At 43.0% G+C, this 16,653-nt stretch overlaps 1 protein-coding gene across 10 annotated transcripts in view; it reads left to right on the forward strand.

The window, feature by feature from the left end:
* Tenm2 (teneurin transmembrane protein 2) overlaps positions 1 to 16,653 on the forward strand; it is a 1,398,763-nt gene that overhangs the window by 947,753 nt on the left and 434,357 nt on the right. For 7 of the 10 annotated variants that reach the window (XM_004661036.2, XM_012949310.2, XM_004661038.2 and 4 more), the window contains one exon: positions 8,234 to 8,443. The exons of 2 other annotated variants lie outside the window; for them this stretch is intronic. In XM_004661036.2, the coding sequence (XP_004661093.1) occupies positions 8,234 to 8,443 (210 nt within the window). Of the gene's footprint in view, positions 1 to 3,850; positions 3,936 to 8,233; positions 8,444 to 16,653 lie in introns of those variants that run through there. One more of the 10 variants, XM_045152021.1, reaches the window with a different exon arrangement.

Consider the following 16,653-nt stretch of genomic DNA (forward strand, 5'->3'; position numbering starts at 1 on the left):
AGTGTGAGGAAAGAATCCAAGTAAGTCTTCTGCCATGGAAATGCCAACTTTACCCAAGGCACTGGGGATTAACGCAAACCCTGGGAGTAGATCCTGCCTCACTGAGACCACCTCAGAGGCTGGCATGAACATTTCTCAGGGAACAGTAAACAATCCAAGTCAATGGCGGGAACCTCCTCACTCGAATCTCCTGCCTCTCCTCACAAACATGGCTCTCCTGCCTCCTAGGAAAGGTTCGAGCTTTGACTTCCCTCAGGGATTAACTTAAACTCACTCGGCACAAATTGCACTTCTCTCCAACCTCAATGTGCCCTGTAGGGAGTGGGAGACCACTGACTAAATCAAATATTCACTCAGAATACCCACCCAACCTCGGTGTTTGTAAATGGGAGGCAAGGACCCCACCACTGAGCCACATGCCCCAGCCCTGTCCAATTCTTACCAGTTGAAATTTTTTTTAAAAAAAAAAGATAATTAAAACTTGACCTCCTTCAGTGGAGGACTGATCTAGCCTAAGCTTAGCATTGAATGTTAGCCTCCAGAAAGAATGACTTGTATACTGTTGACATGAGAAATAAAATATGGGGCCTGGAGAGATGGCTTAATAGTTAAGGTGCTTACCTGAGAAGTCTAAGGTCCCAGGTTTGCTTCCCCAGTGCCCATGTAAGCCAGATGCACATGGTGGCACATGGGTCTGGAGCTCATTTGCAGTGGCTAGAGGCCTTGGTATACCCACCCAATGTCTCTCTCTCTCTCTCATAATAAATAAATGAATTTTTTTAAAAGAAGATATAGAATGAAATAAACATCTGCAATTTAATTTTGAAATGCTGTATTTGTGGGTTCTCACTGTACATTCTATAATTATGTTTGACATTAAGGCCAAATTTGGTGTTTGCACACTTGTAATCCTACCCCTGGGGAAGCTGGAAGTTAGGAGGATCACTAGGTCAAGGCTAGTTTGGGCTACATATCAAGACCCTTGTTCAAGAGCCAGTGAGCATGTGTAAGAGAGAGGGAGAGAGAGAAAGAGAAAACCACTATCTTTTGTTCTTTTAAACAGTGTGAGAAACTGAGTATCCCAGGCTAGGTCAGTACTGTAAACCCCAGTCCCAGTTAGGAGGAGATTTGAGGTTTTTTTCTAGTGCTGAGCACAGAAACTGCTGTTCACATGCTTGCTTGGTGATAGGTGGACAGCCTTCTGCTGTTTCCGCCCTACTCTTTGGTGCCCACAACATTCTTAGGAACAGATTAGTTGCTTCCCACCAGTTACGCTTTCTCTGGTACCCCATGTTCCATCTCGTGTTATAACAGGAAAGGAATCAGCCTGCACAACATGCAAATGTTTTTCTGAAGGCAGAATGACGAATCCATTTCTAAACAGCTGTGTGGCATTGGCCTAGTCCTTTTCCCACTTGGGCTCTGTGACCAGTTTTAGGCAGGGTGGTTTTTGTTCTACACAAGGGTAAGGGAGAATGAAAAGAGGGTAGGGTGAAGGAAGAAGTTGGTTTGTGTATTGAAAAGAGCAAAGAGCACAGGTGCTCTGGCCTGGCTGAATCCAAGTATTCTACCACCATCATCATGCCCCTGTTTTATTTTTCTTTCTGGTTTTTTTTGTTGTTGTTTGTTTGTTTTTGTGTGTGTGTGTGAGTGAGAGAGAGAGAGAGATTGAGAGAGCAAGTGCACAAGCATGCGCTGGGTCTCTTGCTGCTACAATTGGACATGGTTGCTGGGGAATCAAACAAGGGCAAACAGGGTTTGCAAGCAAGCACCTATGACAACTGAGAAATGTCCCCAGGCCCCTTGCACGTTTTGTTGACTCCATTCAGGGTTTTCCATTAGTGGCAAGATAGCTGCCATTGTTCCGGCCTTCTTATCTCCCAGATATAGCCCCAGTGACAAAGTTTGATAGCATTATCTACCTATACCCCATCCAGGCACCTAGGTGCTTGTAGCCAACAGGAGCCAATATACTGTGTTTCATTCTCTCCATCTGGATGACTAGTATCTACCAGTGTGTCAAACACAACTCTGTGAGCCTCTCTATCCTTCACAGGAACCTGCTGCTGTAATCATCTTTTCATTGCTGGAACAAGAGTAAACAAAAGGAGGGGACATTCTCAAGTTTTAAGGTTTTTATTATATTTAAAAAAAAATGCAGGGCTGGAGAGATGGCTTAGCAGTTAAGTGCTTGCCTATGAAGCCTAAGGACCTCAGTTCGAGGCTCGATTCCCCAGGACCCACGTTAGCCAGACACACAAGGGGGCGCATGCATCTGGAGTTCATTTGCAGTGGCTGGAGGCCCTGGTGCACCCATTCTTCCTCTTTCTCTCTCCCTATCTCTCTCTCTCTCTCTCTCTCTCTCTCTCTCCCTCTCCCTCTCTGCCTCTTTTTCTCTGTTGCTCTCAAATAAATAAAAAGAAAAATAATGCAAATTTTCACTTTCTAATGCCTCCATAGAAACAGGAATTACATAAACCTCTACTATTTATAGAAAAAGAAGATCTCTGAGTGAATCATATGAATTAATAACAGGAGTTGGGATGCATCATTAGGATAATCATAGAAATTCTTTGGTCTGCTCCTTTGCATGTGTTAATACAGTCCTGTTACAATATGCAACCTTGACACAAACACTATATGTTTATTAAGTCCTTGAACTTATGATGCCACAGAGAATTTTCAGGTCTTTTTTTTTGTCTCCAGAATGTCTTTTTCCCCTTACAGATCATTCATTCTGTACAGATGGTCACCGTGGCTATGTCCAGTGGAGTCCTGCTTCTGCCTGTGGTTAATGACCTCCTCTGAGATGAGCTCTGTGCTGCCTCTCGGAACAGGACAACTGAGTTTGGGATTCACACCTTGTGTTTTTTTTTTTTTTGTTGTTGTTATTGTTGTTGTTTTTGGGGTTTTTTTTGTTTGGTTTTTTTTTTTTTTTTGCCATTGCTCTTGTCTAATGTGGACAGTAGTAGAACAAACCATTCAAGGGTTGGGCTTTGGGAGCCAGTGAGTTGGATTCCAACCACAGCTTACTCATAAAGCAATGTCAAGTCTTGGCTTCTCTACCTGTGAACGGGGAAGAAATTAACATGTATTTAATTCACAAAACTTTATGAATATTCAAAGGGAAAAGTACTTGCGAAATCTTTAGTACAGGTTTTAGCAGAAAACAAGATTGTGTACTATATGTGATGGTAAGCAGATCACTGGATTTATGTTTTGAATACAGGTATTCCTGGCACCACTTTTTATTTTGGTTCATTTTGCTGAGTCTTTTTTTGTTTAAATAAATCAGTGGATAAATAAATAAATAAATAAATAATAAGAGAGAGAGAGGAAGAGATAGAGAGAGAGAAAGAGGGAGGGAGGGAGAGAGACTGTGCATGCCTTGGCCCCCAGCCACTGAAAACAAACTCCAATTGTATGTACCACCATGTGCATCTGGTTGATGTGGGTACTGGGGAATCAAACCTGGCTCCTTAGGCTTTTCAGGCAAGTGCCTTAATCGCTTAGCAATTCCTCCAGCCCTGCTGTTTCTTCAGTGTCTCTCTCTCTCCCGCTCTCTCTCTTTCTCTCTCTTCCACCAAATATCCTGATACCCTATCACTATGTAAATCAATCATTGATTGCTTATATAGAACACTTTGATACCATGTTTTCCATTAGTCTTTCAAATGAAAAAGAACCAGTTGTCTTGAGTGAATTTGGGAAATTGATCTGCAGCACGCCCTCTGCCATAAATGAGTGAATTTTTTTTTTTTAAAGATTGAGCAAAGCATCCATTTTTCTGTTCGTATTTATTGTTTGGGGAGATGAGGAGAGACTGCAGCCCTTGGATCTTGTTGAACAGCCTGGATGTGGGTCTATGGAAGATGCACAGTGGTGCTGTGATAGACACAATGGGAGTTACAGCAGTATTGCTTCTCCCACAGATGGTACGTGATGAAGGTTTCAGGGAAGGCTGGGATGGGTAGGGACTGAGAGCCTGGAGCATGGATGGTAAATAAGCATTGTACATCTGCCGCTTCTCCCCACCGATGTCTTTGAGTTTTCTAATTAATGATGTCACTGTTTTCCCACTGAAATCTAGGGCAGCCCAGCTTCCTTATCCACATGGCATTCTAACAACCACTATCAGTCTATGAGAGGCAGCCCAGAACTGATTTTTCTAGCTATTAGTCCTTGGATCATAACGGTTTTTATGATTTAAGTCCAGTATAAAATCCTATTCATTTGGAAATCAATAAATTAGCAAACTGTGGGTGAGTCCCAGTGCTTAAGATCACAGGGAATCCAATCAGAGATAATTAAAATTTGTCCTACACAGGGATCTTGGAATACCCATGCATATAACCACCCGCACATACACAAGACCATCTGAGTTTAATGAATAGCATATCGTTGCCTTTGCATGTCTCTGTTTGCTTTCTGACAGATTGATTCAGTGTAGTTTCCTATACATCTGCTTGCGACTGTGTGCTCATTCACAAAGAAAAACTGGCAAAATAGTTGTGGGACTGGGGTGTTTCTATCAGACATAAAGTGGGAATCAGGCTGGTACATATCACCTGGTTACTTCCCCATCCCACGCTAAGTATTTTCTATAAGAAATAATGGTCCACAAAGTGAGCCTGAACCAGTCCCAGCATTCTCCCCAGTATACTGGAACCTGTCTGTGTCTATACAGATGGTCTCCGTCAGCCCTAATAGTCAAGAGGGAGATGTAGCGTAAGTGAACAAAGTTAGCAAATGACATAGCAAATGGAGAACAGCACAGCATTTAGGGAATTTTTTAATTTATTTTTATTTACTTATTTGAGATAGGGAGAGAGAGGGAGAGAAAAAAGAGAGAGAGAGAGTGTGTGTGCCAGGGTCTCTAGCCACTGCAAACAAACTCTAGATGCATGCGCCACCCTGCGCATCTGGCTTACATGGGTCCTAGGGAATCGAACCTAGGTCCTTTGGCTTTGCAGGCAAGCACCTTGACCACTAAGCCATCTCTCCAGCCCAGATCTGGGGATTTTTGTATGTTCCCAAATAATGGTGGGTGCCATCAAATAGAATTGAAGGAGTTACCAAAGCAGAGAAGCACTGAATTAAAAGGAGCAGAAAAGTAACAGGAATCAGGCAACGCTGCAATTTGCATCCTCCATACATGGATGTGACCCCAGTGCCCTCATGTGTTATGACTGCTCTTCCATTGTCTGTGTTTGTATAAATTAAAAAGCAGGGCTGTCTGTACCCTATGAAATGAATTCATGCTGAACCAAATTTCAAAAAGTTCATGTAAGGAATGATTTCACAGCAACTCTCACATCAAGCTCCTGGAAAATTGTACTTGAACTTCAGTTCCACCTCAGTCACTCAAAGGAATTTAAAAATTGGCTCCCAGCCATCCCTGTTCTTCAACAGCCAGTTTCAGATATGCCTCAGTAGCGCAAACTTTAAAGCCTATTGATTGTGACTGAGAATCTGTTCCCACCAGAGCCTCAGTGCTAAGTGGGCGTCACCACTGACTTCACAGAGCCTGGTCAGGACCTGCGTGTCGTCAGGAGCCTTGAAGAAGGTGAAGAGTAACTCAGCTATGGAAGAGTCACTTTGAATCTCATAACAAAAATCACAAGAAAAACCTTGAACCCTGTCAGAGGATAGCTGCTGTACGTGATTATTCACTGACTTGTTTCCTACTTGAAGTCTGGACATGGGAGGTAATCACCTAGAAGCGTGATCCTGCATAAATGTGTTTCACGCCACGCACGTTCTGTTCTCCCTTGTCTGTTGCTGTGCCATGGGAGCCAACACGGCGTGAGGTGGATGGGGGTGGATTTGAAATACGCACACAGGTATTTGAGAGTCCTCACCCTTGGCATCTCACTAACTATGCCCTTTAACCTCCTTGTGCCCCAGTTCCCTCGTTGATGAAATAGGAATATGCTATTATCTCCCTTTATGGAAACATGTGAGCGCTATCACTTCATAAGTTTGATCTGAGGACGAAAAGAGCTGATACATGTCACCAAAAAAGCACAAGTGGCAGATTGTTCCCATGCATTGAGCATTCCCAGTTAAAGAGCAATCATTACTTATTACTATTAGAAGATCTGGGGGAGAATACACCAACTGAGTGCTACCACCAATTCTGATGAAATGCCAGACTTCTGCGGAACTTTGTCAGAGCATCTGGCAGGAGTGCCATAGCTTCTATTGCTCTCAAACATCGTGCATGAATTGGATTTTCCAGATCAAACTCTGTTTATCCACTGATCTAGTTCAGGCATGTTTCATCTTCATTTCAGTTATGTTCCTGGGCAGCAGCCTTAATATTTTAAGCTCTAAGAGTATCTTATCTCCTATCTCTTGGTCACTTCTGCCTCATTATTACTGTTTATTCTGTTTTCTCCCACCAGAACCACTTTCTTCTTCACAGGCTTGCTCAGGCCTTATCTTTGATAAGAATCCTTATTTGACTCCTGGCTCCCTTCCTACCAAGTGTCCTTTTTTTTCTCTATCCCCACAGAACCATGTCATGGGTAGTCCACCATCTTGTTCTTTGTTGCATGATTCTGAAGTCACATGTTTACTTCTCTGTCTCCTCAGTGGAGGATCTCTCTCTCCTCCCTCCCTCCCCCCCCCCAGCACAAGATATATCAGATCACTTGTTTTTGAATCCTTAGAATTCAGAAAAGTGCACATCCACTTTGTGGAACAAAAACTACCCAGCAATGCCATGCAGTTCACTGAATAGCAATTTGGGAAATACAATTTCTAAGAGCAACAAGCACTGGCATCCACTTCATTGTCTGAAAATACCTCTGCCTGTGTGGTCCTTCTGCATGCCGAGTGACGCATTTCTTCAAGGCTCACACACTTCTTTCCTGAGCTGCAATGCTAATCTCATCCTCAGTTTGCTTTCTCAGCATCTCACCTATCCCTCCACACACCCAGCTTTACGCAGATCTCATGGGCTGTTCAGTTCAGCTCACTGCCCGAGCTTCTCAAATGAGCAAACAAGGGGACCAATAGTCACAAAAATCCCAGGAACAAGGGTGGAGGAATTTGGCACCTGGATCTCTCTGCCAATGAGAAAGAGCCTACAGCAGCCTACCACGGGGAAGAACTTCACCCAAGGGCAGTTCAAGTCACTGTCCACTTTCCTCCAGGCTGGCAGTTGCTCCACATGTCTGGACTGGCGAGGCTTCTCTTTACAGGAATTCTCTGTGACATCCAAAGAAACCGCATGATGCATAGAGTGGGGAATTGGTCAACTCATTGGAATGGAAAGATGGTGCCCTGCCCTCCTGTCCATCACTCCTACTTCAAACTCACGAATTTGGGTTTTCTTTACCCTATGTATTTATTTATTTGACAGCTGCTCTTGAGAAACAACTCAGAGGGCACCAGCCTGAAAAACAGACGTAAGGTCTGCAAGGAAATTGAAACATGCTGATAAGTAGGGCAGACAAGCAGTTCTTGTTTCAAGGAGACAGACATAAAAATCTTGGTGAAGAGAAGCAGTGGACTTGTGAATTTTGGCCAGGTGGTGCGGGTGAAGTGTCCATTGAGGCCTGGATGGAAACATATCTGAAAGCAGAATGGTTTGACAGGAGAAGCAAAGACCCCACTGGTTGGAGAATAAAGGGCCAAGGGGAAAGAGGTATGGGCAAACTCCCTCCAGGTGAAGGATGTGGGTGAGCAGCTGTATGCCAGAGATGGCAGGGCATGCCCATCCTCTCAGGAATTTCAAATTTCTTTCCCCCTGCAATGGGAAGCCATTGGAGGGTACTAATGGTGAAAACACCTGATTTTATCTATAGTCATCCTTGTTACTGTGGAGAAGGGAATGGTACAATACAAAGGAAGCAGCCAATGCCCACAAGAGTAGACACAGGAAGATCAGCAAGGAGGTGGTTTATAACGAAATGATGGGAACTTTTGCTAGGATCATAGGACAAGAGAGAGAGAGGGCACTGGATGTTTCCAGACTGGTGTCATTTCAGCTGTTATTCCCTTTTATGAAATACATGAATATAGTATTAAATATTCATACTACTTGTGGTATGACTCGAATGTTGGAGAAACATCAAACCACTCTTAAAAAGGATAAATAAGTAACCACATCTGGAGCATTTCATTTTTAAGATATTTGTATTGTGAGCTGGTTTCAATGTGACTTTCTTAGGGTGCTTTCATGACACTCATTACTGACCTTTGACCCCTCTGTCCTCTCTCCCAGGTCGTCCCATCCCACCTACATCCTCGTCTAGCCTCCTCCCATCTGCTCAGCTGCCTAGCTCCCATAATCCTCCACCCGTTAGCTGCCAGATGCCATTGCTAGACAGCAACACCTCCCATCAGATCATGGATACCAACCCCGATGAGGAGTTCTCCCCCAATTCATACCTGCTCAGAGCATGCTCAGGGCCCCAGCAAGCCTCCAGCAGTGGTAAGGAAACTCCGTGGTGTCTGAACGTGTGGTGTTTTCGTGCGTGATGTCCGTGATTCTCCAGCAAAATGACAACTCGGAGACGAGGGCGGGGAGAAGGTGGTGTGGGGAGCATCGAGGTGGAATGCACTTGTCATTTTGTGGCACGGCAGTTCCAAGATGCATTTGTTGAAGGTCACGACTGTTGAAGAGGTTTTGCTGACTGGAACAGGCTTTGGGCTTCCTTCAGTGGGAGGAATTTGCCCGTGGCTGCATGAGACAGCATGCTGTTCTCGAAAGGTGAAGTGCAGAGAGACACTGGAATATTGAATTCTGCATGACTGTGATTCTGATCATAGCCCAGTGACCCTGGACACCCTCACACACCCAACTTGTGTCCTCTCAGGTCCCCTGTCTTTTGATCACTGGCTTCTGACTTTGTCTTGTTTGTTTTAGGTGATTTTGTGATTAAAACGTGTTCCCTTGACACGAACGTGGAATGTGTTGCCAAGTCTAAAGTGTTTGGGGTGTGACCTCTACTATGACCCTCTGCTTATGCCACTTCTCTTGAATTTAACAAGCTGATCATGTGGTACTGTTGCAAATACTGTCTTGGAATCCAAACCTCTTGTTTTGGTTTCATAGAACAGAGGGGCTGGACACAAGAATTCTCTCAACTCCCATTCTCTAAATCTTAGGTTGGAATTGGCCAGGGCACAGCAAAAAATGGGCCATTATTTTCGTTTCTCCTATTGGTGGATGTTTGCACACAGAAGGGATTAAAAAATGTATGACCCATGGGGAAAATGATGGTGCAAATTAGTTTCTCTGGACCTTCAGGCTTGGGCATGGCTGCCAGAGTTCACATGATGATGTCATTAACCCAGTGTATCAAAAGCAAAGAGTGAGCTCGCATTAGCAAGCATGTTTCTGCTCCTCCCTCAAGTGTTTTGGCTCTATCCATGAGTATACGCCACCACTGGCCTCAACCTCTCCAATTACAGAGAACCTCTAAATACATTTAGCATGATTCATCCTGCAGTTGGGATATGGACTGCTACTTACGATGGCCCATGCCCTTCTTCAAAGCCAGGCCTGATATATTTAGTAAACTCATATTCTTTTTTTTTAAAAAAATTACCTAATCAAATCTCTCATCAAATGAGCAATCCATTGTTGATATTATGAAGGCCTTTAATCTACCATAAATCTTTATTAGAACTCATCAGAGCTTCTAGTTTGAGAGAAATGTGATTATGGCACTCTTAAAATGACATTACATCATTGGGGTGATTGGTTTATCATTTGGAGAAGAGACATCAATCATAACTAGCATAACCACACAGTAAATGAATTCAACCTTTCTACCGTGGAACAATGACACTGTAATTGCTCAAAATCAGGCTTAAAATGAAATCGGAAAATGCTCTTTCTTCAAATATGATGTTAACTTAATGGAATATATTATGAAAAATCATGTTTGAGGAAATTCTATATAATTAAAAATATGTGGAAATATATTCCCCTTTTTTCCTTACATCTGAACCTGGTTTTAACTGCAGAAGTATTTTTGAGTTTTTTTTTTTTTTTATTTTTTGCTTCAGAGATGATGTTGCATCTAATTGAACTACCCTAGCTTATGTTTTGCTACTTTTTATTTCATACTATGTAATCGTGATGAATATTGTATTATGAAGGACAAGAGGCTTTTGAAATGAGGTGCACCTGCTGATAGCTTTTTAAAAACAGACAATTATTAAAGAGAAAATGAGCTTTTAAAAACGACATCCTTTTATGCATCTACAGATACCCAAGCAAAGATGATTTCCATAAGCGAGGTCAGTTCATATCTCTGGGCCATCTAGAATGTTTTCTTAGTGATAACGTGTAGGTTGTTTTTTTTTTTCTTTTGGACAATGGATCAGATCATCAGTTGGCAACTGTAATTTTTGTTGGTTTTGGTGGACAGAACAGATCTGCATGTTGACAGTTAAACATCCATTTTTCATCCCTTACACCAATTTGTTGGTTCACGTAAGACTGATAATGAGTTTAGCTTCAATGAGGGGAGAAAATGCTACATAATAATGTGAAAGTCCAGATTCATCTTGATCCCAAACAAGAACCATACTGGTATGACTCCTTCCTATAAGGGGTGAAGACCCAATGCAGCAATATGCTAGTTTTCAGACTGTTCCCTGAGGGCATTAAAGCCACTCAAAATCCTTTACCCTGGCTTAGGCACAAGGGAAGTACCGGCATTTTTAGTGTGTGTGTATGTGTGTACACACACGCTCACTTGTGCATGTGTATGTGTGTTGCTGTGGAAAGCAAACTGGGGATTCCATCAAGATCTGAATGCAGTCACCATGAATTTAAATTTGGAATAAAGGATTGAAAGTAGAGTTTGACGCCAATGATGCATAGTGCAAGGCTGTGCCTGGGTGTTTTCAACAGAGTTGGAGGAAAGGGGCTGATATTTCATGACTTGTCAAAACACCAACCTAGAGCCCATGTACTTGGTTGTGCTACATTTAGCTGATGAATACATAAAATATTTTATATAGTAATTATTTTATTTATTTATTTATTTATTATTTGAGAGGAAGAGAGAATGGGCACTCCAGGGCCTTTGGCCTCTGTAAATGAACTCCAGATACATATGCCACCTTGTGCATCTGGCTTACGTGGGTCCTGGGGAATCAAACCTGGGTACTTTGGCTTTGCAAGCAAAGGCCTTAACTGCTAAGCCATCTCTCCAGCCCCCACATAAAATATTTTTAAGGTTGACTCTTGGCAACGATGTTGCACTCTAATGATCATGTACCAGATTGGTTTGTGTCTGGTTTTTTTAGGTAAACTAAAACTCATTCAGCCTATAGATGATGGTAAAGTGTTATTTCCTGCCTTCCTGTCGTGATTGTCTTTACTTCACAGTGGTAAACCCTATCATCGGGAGAGTCATGGCAGGCATTTCCTGCCTGACAGGCCTCTCTTCTGAAGAGACAACTGGACATAAAGTACATGGACTAAAGCCCCTTTGCCCAACTTGAAATCCTCCTCAACGCAACAGCCAAGCTTCAGCCTGATGTCACGACTGTCATTATGTTCTATGACGATATGAATTCTTGAGTGGATGGTACTAAAACCTTGCCACCTTTTCCAGCCACATTGCTCTAACCCACAATCTATGCCAATCAAGCAGAAACCCAAGCACAGCTAGACAGATGCTTCCAGAAGCATTGTTTTTCTTCCCCTGAAGCATTGGCTCCAGATAGCTGAGCTCCAGTTAGAGACTCACCCTTTCTTCTGACCTTCTGCCACAGCAGGTCAGTGCCAAAGATGTTTCTTGTATACAACAGCATGACTCCGAATCCTGTGAAAGAATTCATCTGGAAAAAAAAATATATATATACATACATATATATATATATATCTGGATCCCAGCAGTGGCAGCATAATGGAACTTTCCACAGGTGGCAGAATAAGACTTCCATCTCAGGATGAAATACAGGGCTTGTGTTTTGTCATCTGCACATAGGCATAAAATACACGTTACCATCCAAGAACACCAGCTTACCTCTGTCCATAGAATTTGACTTTCAGTTCATCATGAAACCTACAACAAAGGAGTGTAGTACATTCATCCTCGACATTAAGCCGTACATTAGGAATGTAGGCAGGAGGTTAGAACAGATGTACATTGCTGAAAATGAAGGCACCACACCAGGACAGCCTCATTCACTGGGACCTCCCATCATCTATGGGGCATAACAGAGGGTGGGTGAGAAGCAACCCAAGCAAGTGGATTTTTGTACATTAATAAAACATCTACTCCTTATAAGTCTTAAGATTGGGAAAGAAATTCTCCTCTAATAGGGTATAAATTTTCCTTGCTTTCCTGAGCAGATGTGCCTGCTGTTAATTGATTTCATGTGGATTTCCTGAAAACTTTGGAGGAATGATTATGCATGGTGAAGATTCTACCATTCTTGGGCTCCCAAGTTCTCGTTCTCTCTCCCTCCCCCCCCCCCTCTCTCTCTCTCTTTCTCTCTCTCTCTCTCTCCCAAGTCTTTGTACATTTGGGGATCCTTTATTCTACCTCTCCTCAGGTTCTGCACTTTAACTTATCTTTAGCTACCTCTCTTACTCCTTTTAGCCTCACTGTTAGGTCCTCAACTATTATATTTCTGGTGGCAGATTCATGATAGATGCTTAATAAGCATTTGTTGAATGGAACAGTGCCATTCAATCCTTTAATTCATTTATGGCTTTTCCTTGTAGATGGCCTGAAAAAAAAAAGTGGAGCATTTTAGGGATAGAGGACAGGTTAGAATATTCCACTGGAGAAGAATGTATTTTCCTTATGAGAAATATTAAATATATCTATTTTGTTTCCTTTGTTACACATCTTTAAATATTAACAGTCTATCTTTAAGTGGTAAGGTCTTATGTTATTTTTATACACTTCCAGACAAGTAATGGAAAAGCCAATTAATTGAAAAGAGTTCTGAGAGCCCTAAGTGGAGCACAAGCCTGAGGAGGCTGGACCTGGGAAGCTATTCTTGGCTTTTTCATCCATCATTTTTTTTCTTCACTTTTCTGGGAGTCAGGAAATCAGTTCAGATGTTCACTTTCCCAACTGGGATATGTTTGCACCTGGGCCACTTGGTTCCAGGCTCCTCCCCAGCTCCCTGAGATGTCTGGGTCAGATGTTCGGAGCTACTTCTCACTTCTCCCAAGTGCTCATATGCATTTTGACCCTGGCTCCCTCTCCTTCAGAGGAACTGTGAGTCCACCAGGCAGTGGAGACTAACTCAAAGATGGCCACGACAGTCTGTGCAGAGATAGGCAGCCTTCGCTCTTGCCCAACACGCAGAGCCACACAGGACTTGGCTATCAGCCTGTGGCTCTTGTCTCTCAAGCGTAGCCACACTTCCCTGGGTCCTTTGATGCAACCCCCACTGTATCACGGCATTGTCATCATAGCACTTTTACAGACGCAAAAAAAAAAAATAATGTGTGGCCCAAGAAGGCTAAGCAATCTGCCAAAGTCACCAAGATGGAGAGGGAAATAAAGAAACAAGCTTCCAATTCTAATTATAAGAAGCCTTCCTCCACACTCCATGTCAAATGTTCGCCTCAGAACAAGTGTGTGAGCTGGGGAGATGGCTCAGTGGACAAAATCCTTGCTGCACCAGCATGAATTTGGACATCTGACAACCGTATAAATGCCAGGCATGGTGGTGTGCGCCTGTAATCCCAACACTGGGGAGGTGGAAGAAAGGGCAGACATTTCTCTCCTATCGACTAGAGCTAGTCTTGCCTGAGCAGTGAGCTCTGGGTTCAGGGAGCGAGCCCTTATCTCAAAACATACAGTGGAGAGTTATTGAAGAGACACTGATGTCTACCTCTGTCTCCACGTGTGCACTTACCACATGCACATGCATGCACATATAGACAAAAGAGAATGCGTGTGTGTAGTACATTGAGACATATAACGATGGTGAAAGCATTGTATTAAAAGGACAGGGGTTATACTTTTTAAAGGATTGAAAAAAACACTAAATACAGGGCTAGAGAGATGGCTCAACAGTAAGGTGTGCTTCCTGCACAACATGAGGTTCTGAGGGTGCCTGAGACAGCCTGAGTCCAAATCCCCAGATGCCACGTGAAGCAGTTGGGTGTCGCCACACATGCCTGCAACCCCAGTCCCATAGGTGAGCAGAGACCTGAGACTCTTCAGAGCCCTGCAAACCCTGGAATCAGACTCAAGCTCAAAATAAGACCAGGCAGAAAAGCAACAGAGCTGGACACCTGACATGCCACTCAGCCACTGCACAAAGGCACAAGACACAGCATGTGCCTCCCTCACCAAATCACAGCCACACACATGCACAAGCAAAAGTTAAAGACTAAATAAAAATTTAAAATGTAAAAAAGAAAATACAGATCAGAAACCACCCTTTTCCTCCACTTCTTGACAAAACTACATCTACCTAGTCTCTTCCTAGACACCTGAAGAACTCTCTGTTTTATTTCTCCCTTCCTGTACATACATCTTCTCATTTGGGAAATAAGAACGTGTTCATGTGACATGAGAGCTGAAATGTAGAAGCTAAAAATCAGTACCTACTCACAGTGTGTAGGTAAGTCACCCAGTCTTGCTGGGCCCCCAAGGCCCGGCATCAATGAGCACTTGCTTAAAGGTCTGGAAGCTTCCTTCTTGTTCTTGTACTCTGTTTGTGGGCCTCTCGTTCCCCTCTAGACCAGGCTGCCTCATAGTTGGGGGCTTCTGAACCCTCTTGTCCTTGAGGTGTGTGTCTTTCACCATCACCAAAACTCAGACCTACACAGCCATGCAGTGCAGACCCTTGTGATTTCCCTATGTACAGTGAAGAGCGAGGTGTGTGGCTCACAACACAGAGTTGAAAGTGTTGGTGACAACTCCAGCAAGGTGAAAAAAAGCATCGCTCTGCCAGCGTGAACCTTGAGTTAGAGAGAGCCTTACCCCAACCACCCCAAGAACTGGAAACAGGTATCCCCTAGGGCTTCTCCAGACACTGACAGCTTGCCCAACATTTTTTTTTTCCTTTTTGTCAGAGACCAGACCTTTTGCCTTCTTACAAACCACATATGTACACAGGTACATGTATAGTTTGTCCATCTGACAATTTCCAGCCCAGCTAGTATTGGGACCACACTCCTGTACCACAGCGCCAGTGAGCACACAGTGAAGATGGACAGGTAATTCCTTTGGAGAGGCACCGTGCAAAAGTGACAGCCTGCTCCTCCTCGGCAAATAATCTTGATATTGACAAAAATCCCAGGGTCGATAGGCACTGTGTATCTTCTACTCTCCATCTCTGTCCCTGGATCCTGGGTACATACAAGAAGATGTCCTAGGCAAGCAGAAACTGAGAACACCACATAACATCTTAACAGTTTTCTACCCTATGCATTTTTAACCAGAACTTTAAACTCTCCCAAATTCCTTTAATACTCTTTATCACTTCTAAGCATCTTCCCGTATAATATCTAATAGCCGTGTGTGTGTGTGTGTGTGTGTGTGTGTGTGTGTGTGTGTGTGTGTGTCACCCAGTACCTTGTTGGACATGTCTCAATTTTTTTGGTAAAATCATGGAATACATACACACACACACACGCACAGATGGGCAATTTCAACACAAATTATAGCCTTAGCCACTAAGTAAAATGTTTATACCTTTCCAAAACACAAGGCCTAAGAGTAAGTACATTCTTAAAACATCAACTCTGAAGTCCATACAACTTGAATTCAAATCATAGCTCAGACACTTTTTTTTTAGCACTATAGTCTTTAACAATTTACTTAACCTATATCTCAGAATTTTATCTGTAAAATGGCACTTATGTCTACAATTCCTAAAGTTGAAATGACTATTAAATAGCTCTCTAATTCCTTCTAAATGTCATTTAAAAAGATACATTAATTGGAGCACATGTTGGGCTTAGTAATATTAATTTTATAATTAACTTTTTATAATTTGATGTCGTTAGTTGGCACATGATAATTGCACATAGTAGTGGAATATATTCTAATATATGTTGGCTTAAAAAAACACTTTCTGGGCTGGAGAGATGGCTTAGCGGTTAAGCGCTAGCCTGTGAAGCCTAAGGACCCCGGTTCGAGGCTCGGTTCCCCAGGACCCACGTTAGCCAGATGCACAAGGGGGCGCACGCGTCTGGAGTTCGTTTGCAGAGGCTGGAAGCCCTGGTGCGCCCATTCTCTCTCTCTCTCCCTCTATCTGTCTTTCTCTCTGTGTCTGTCACTCTTGAAAAATAAAAAATTTAAAAAAAATTAAAAAAAAAAAAACACTTTCTAGGGCTGGAGAGGTAGCTTAGCAGTGGCACTTGCCTATGAAGCCTAAGGACCCAAGTTCAATTCCCCCGTACCCACATAAGCTAGATGCACAAAGTGACACATGAGTCTGGAGTTCATTTGCAGTAGTCAGAGACCCTGGCATGCCCATTCCCATTTTCTCTCTCTCTCTCCCTCCCTTTCTCCCTCCCTCCCTTCCTCTTCCTCTCTCCTTCTCAAATAAATAAAATATTTTTTAAAATGTTTTAAAAATACATTTTCTTTGTAGTGCTCTTGGTTATCCCAGGGCCTCGTGAACATTGAGCAAGTTTTCTCCTCCTGAACTGAATTCCCATCCAAAAAAAACTCTTTTTATTTTTCCAAGGTAGGG

This window comes from Jaculus jaculus, chromosome 6 (genome assembly GCF_020740685.1).
Source record: "Jaculus jaculus isolate mJacJac1 chromosome 6, mJacJac1.mat.Y.cur, whole genome shotgun sequence".
Lineage (NCBI taxonomy): Eukaryota > Metazoa > Chordata > Mammalia > Rodentia > Dipodidae > Jaculus > Jaculus jaculus.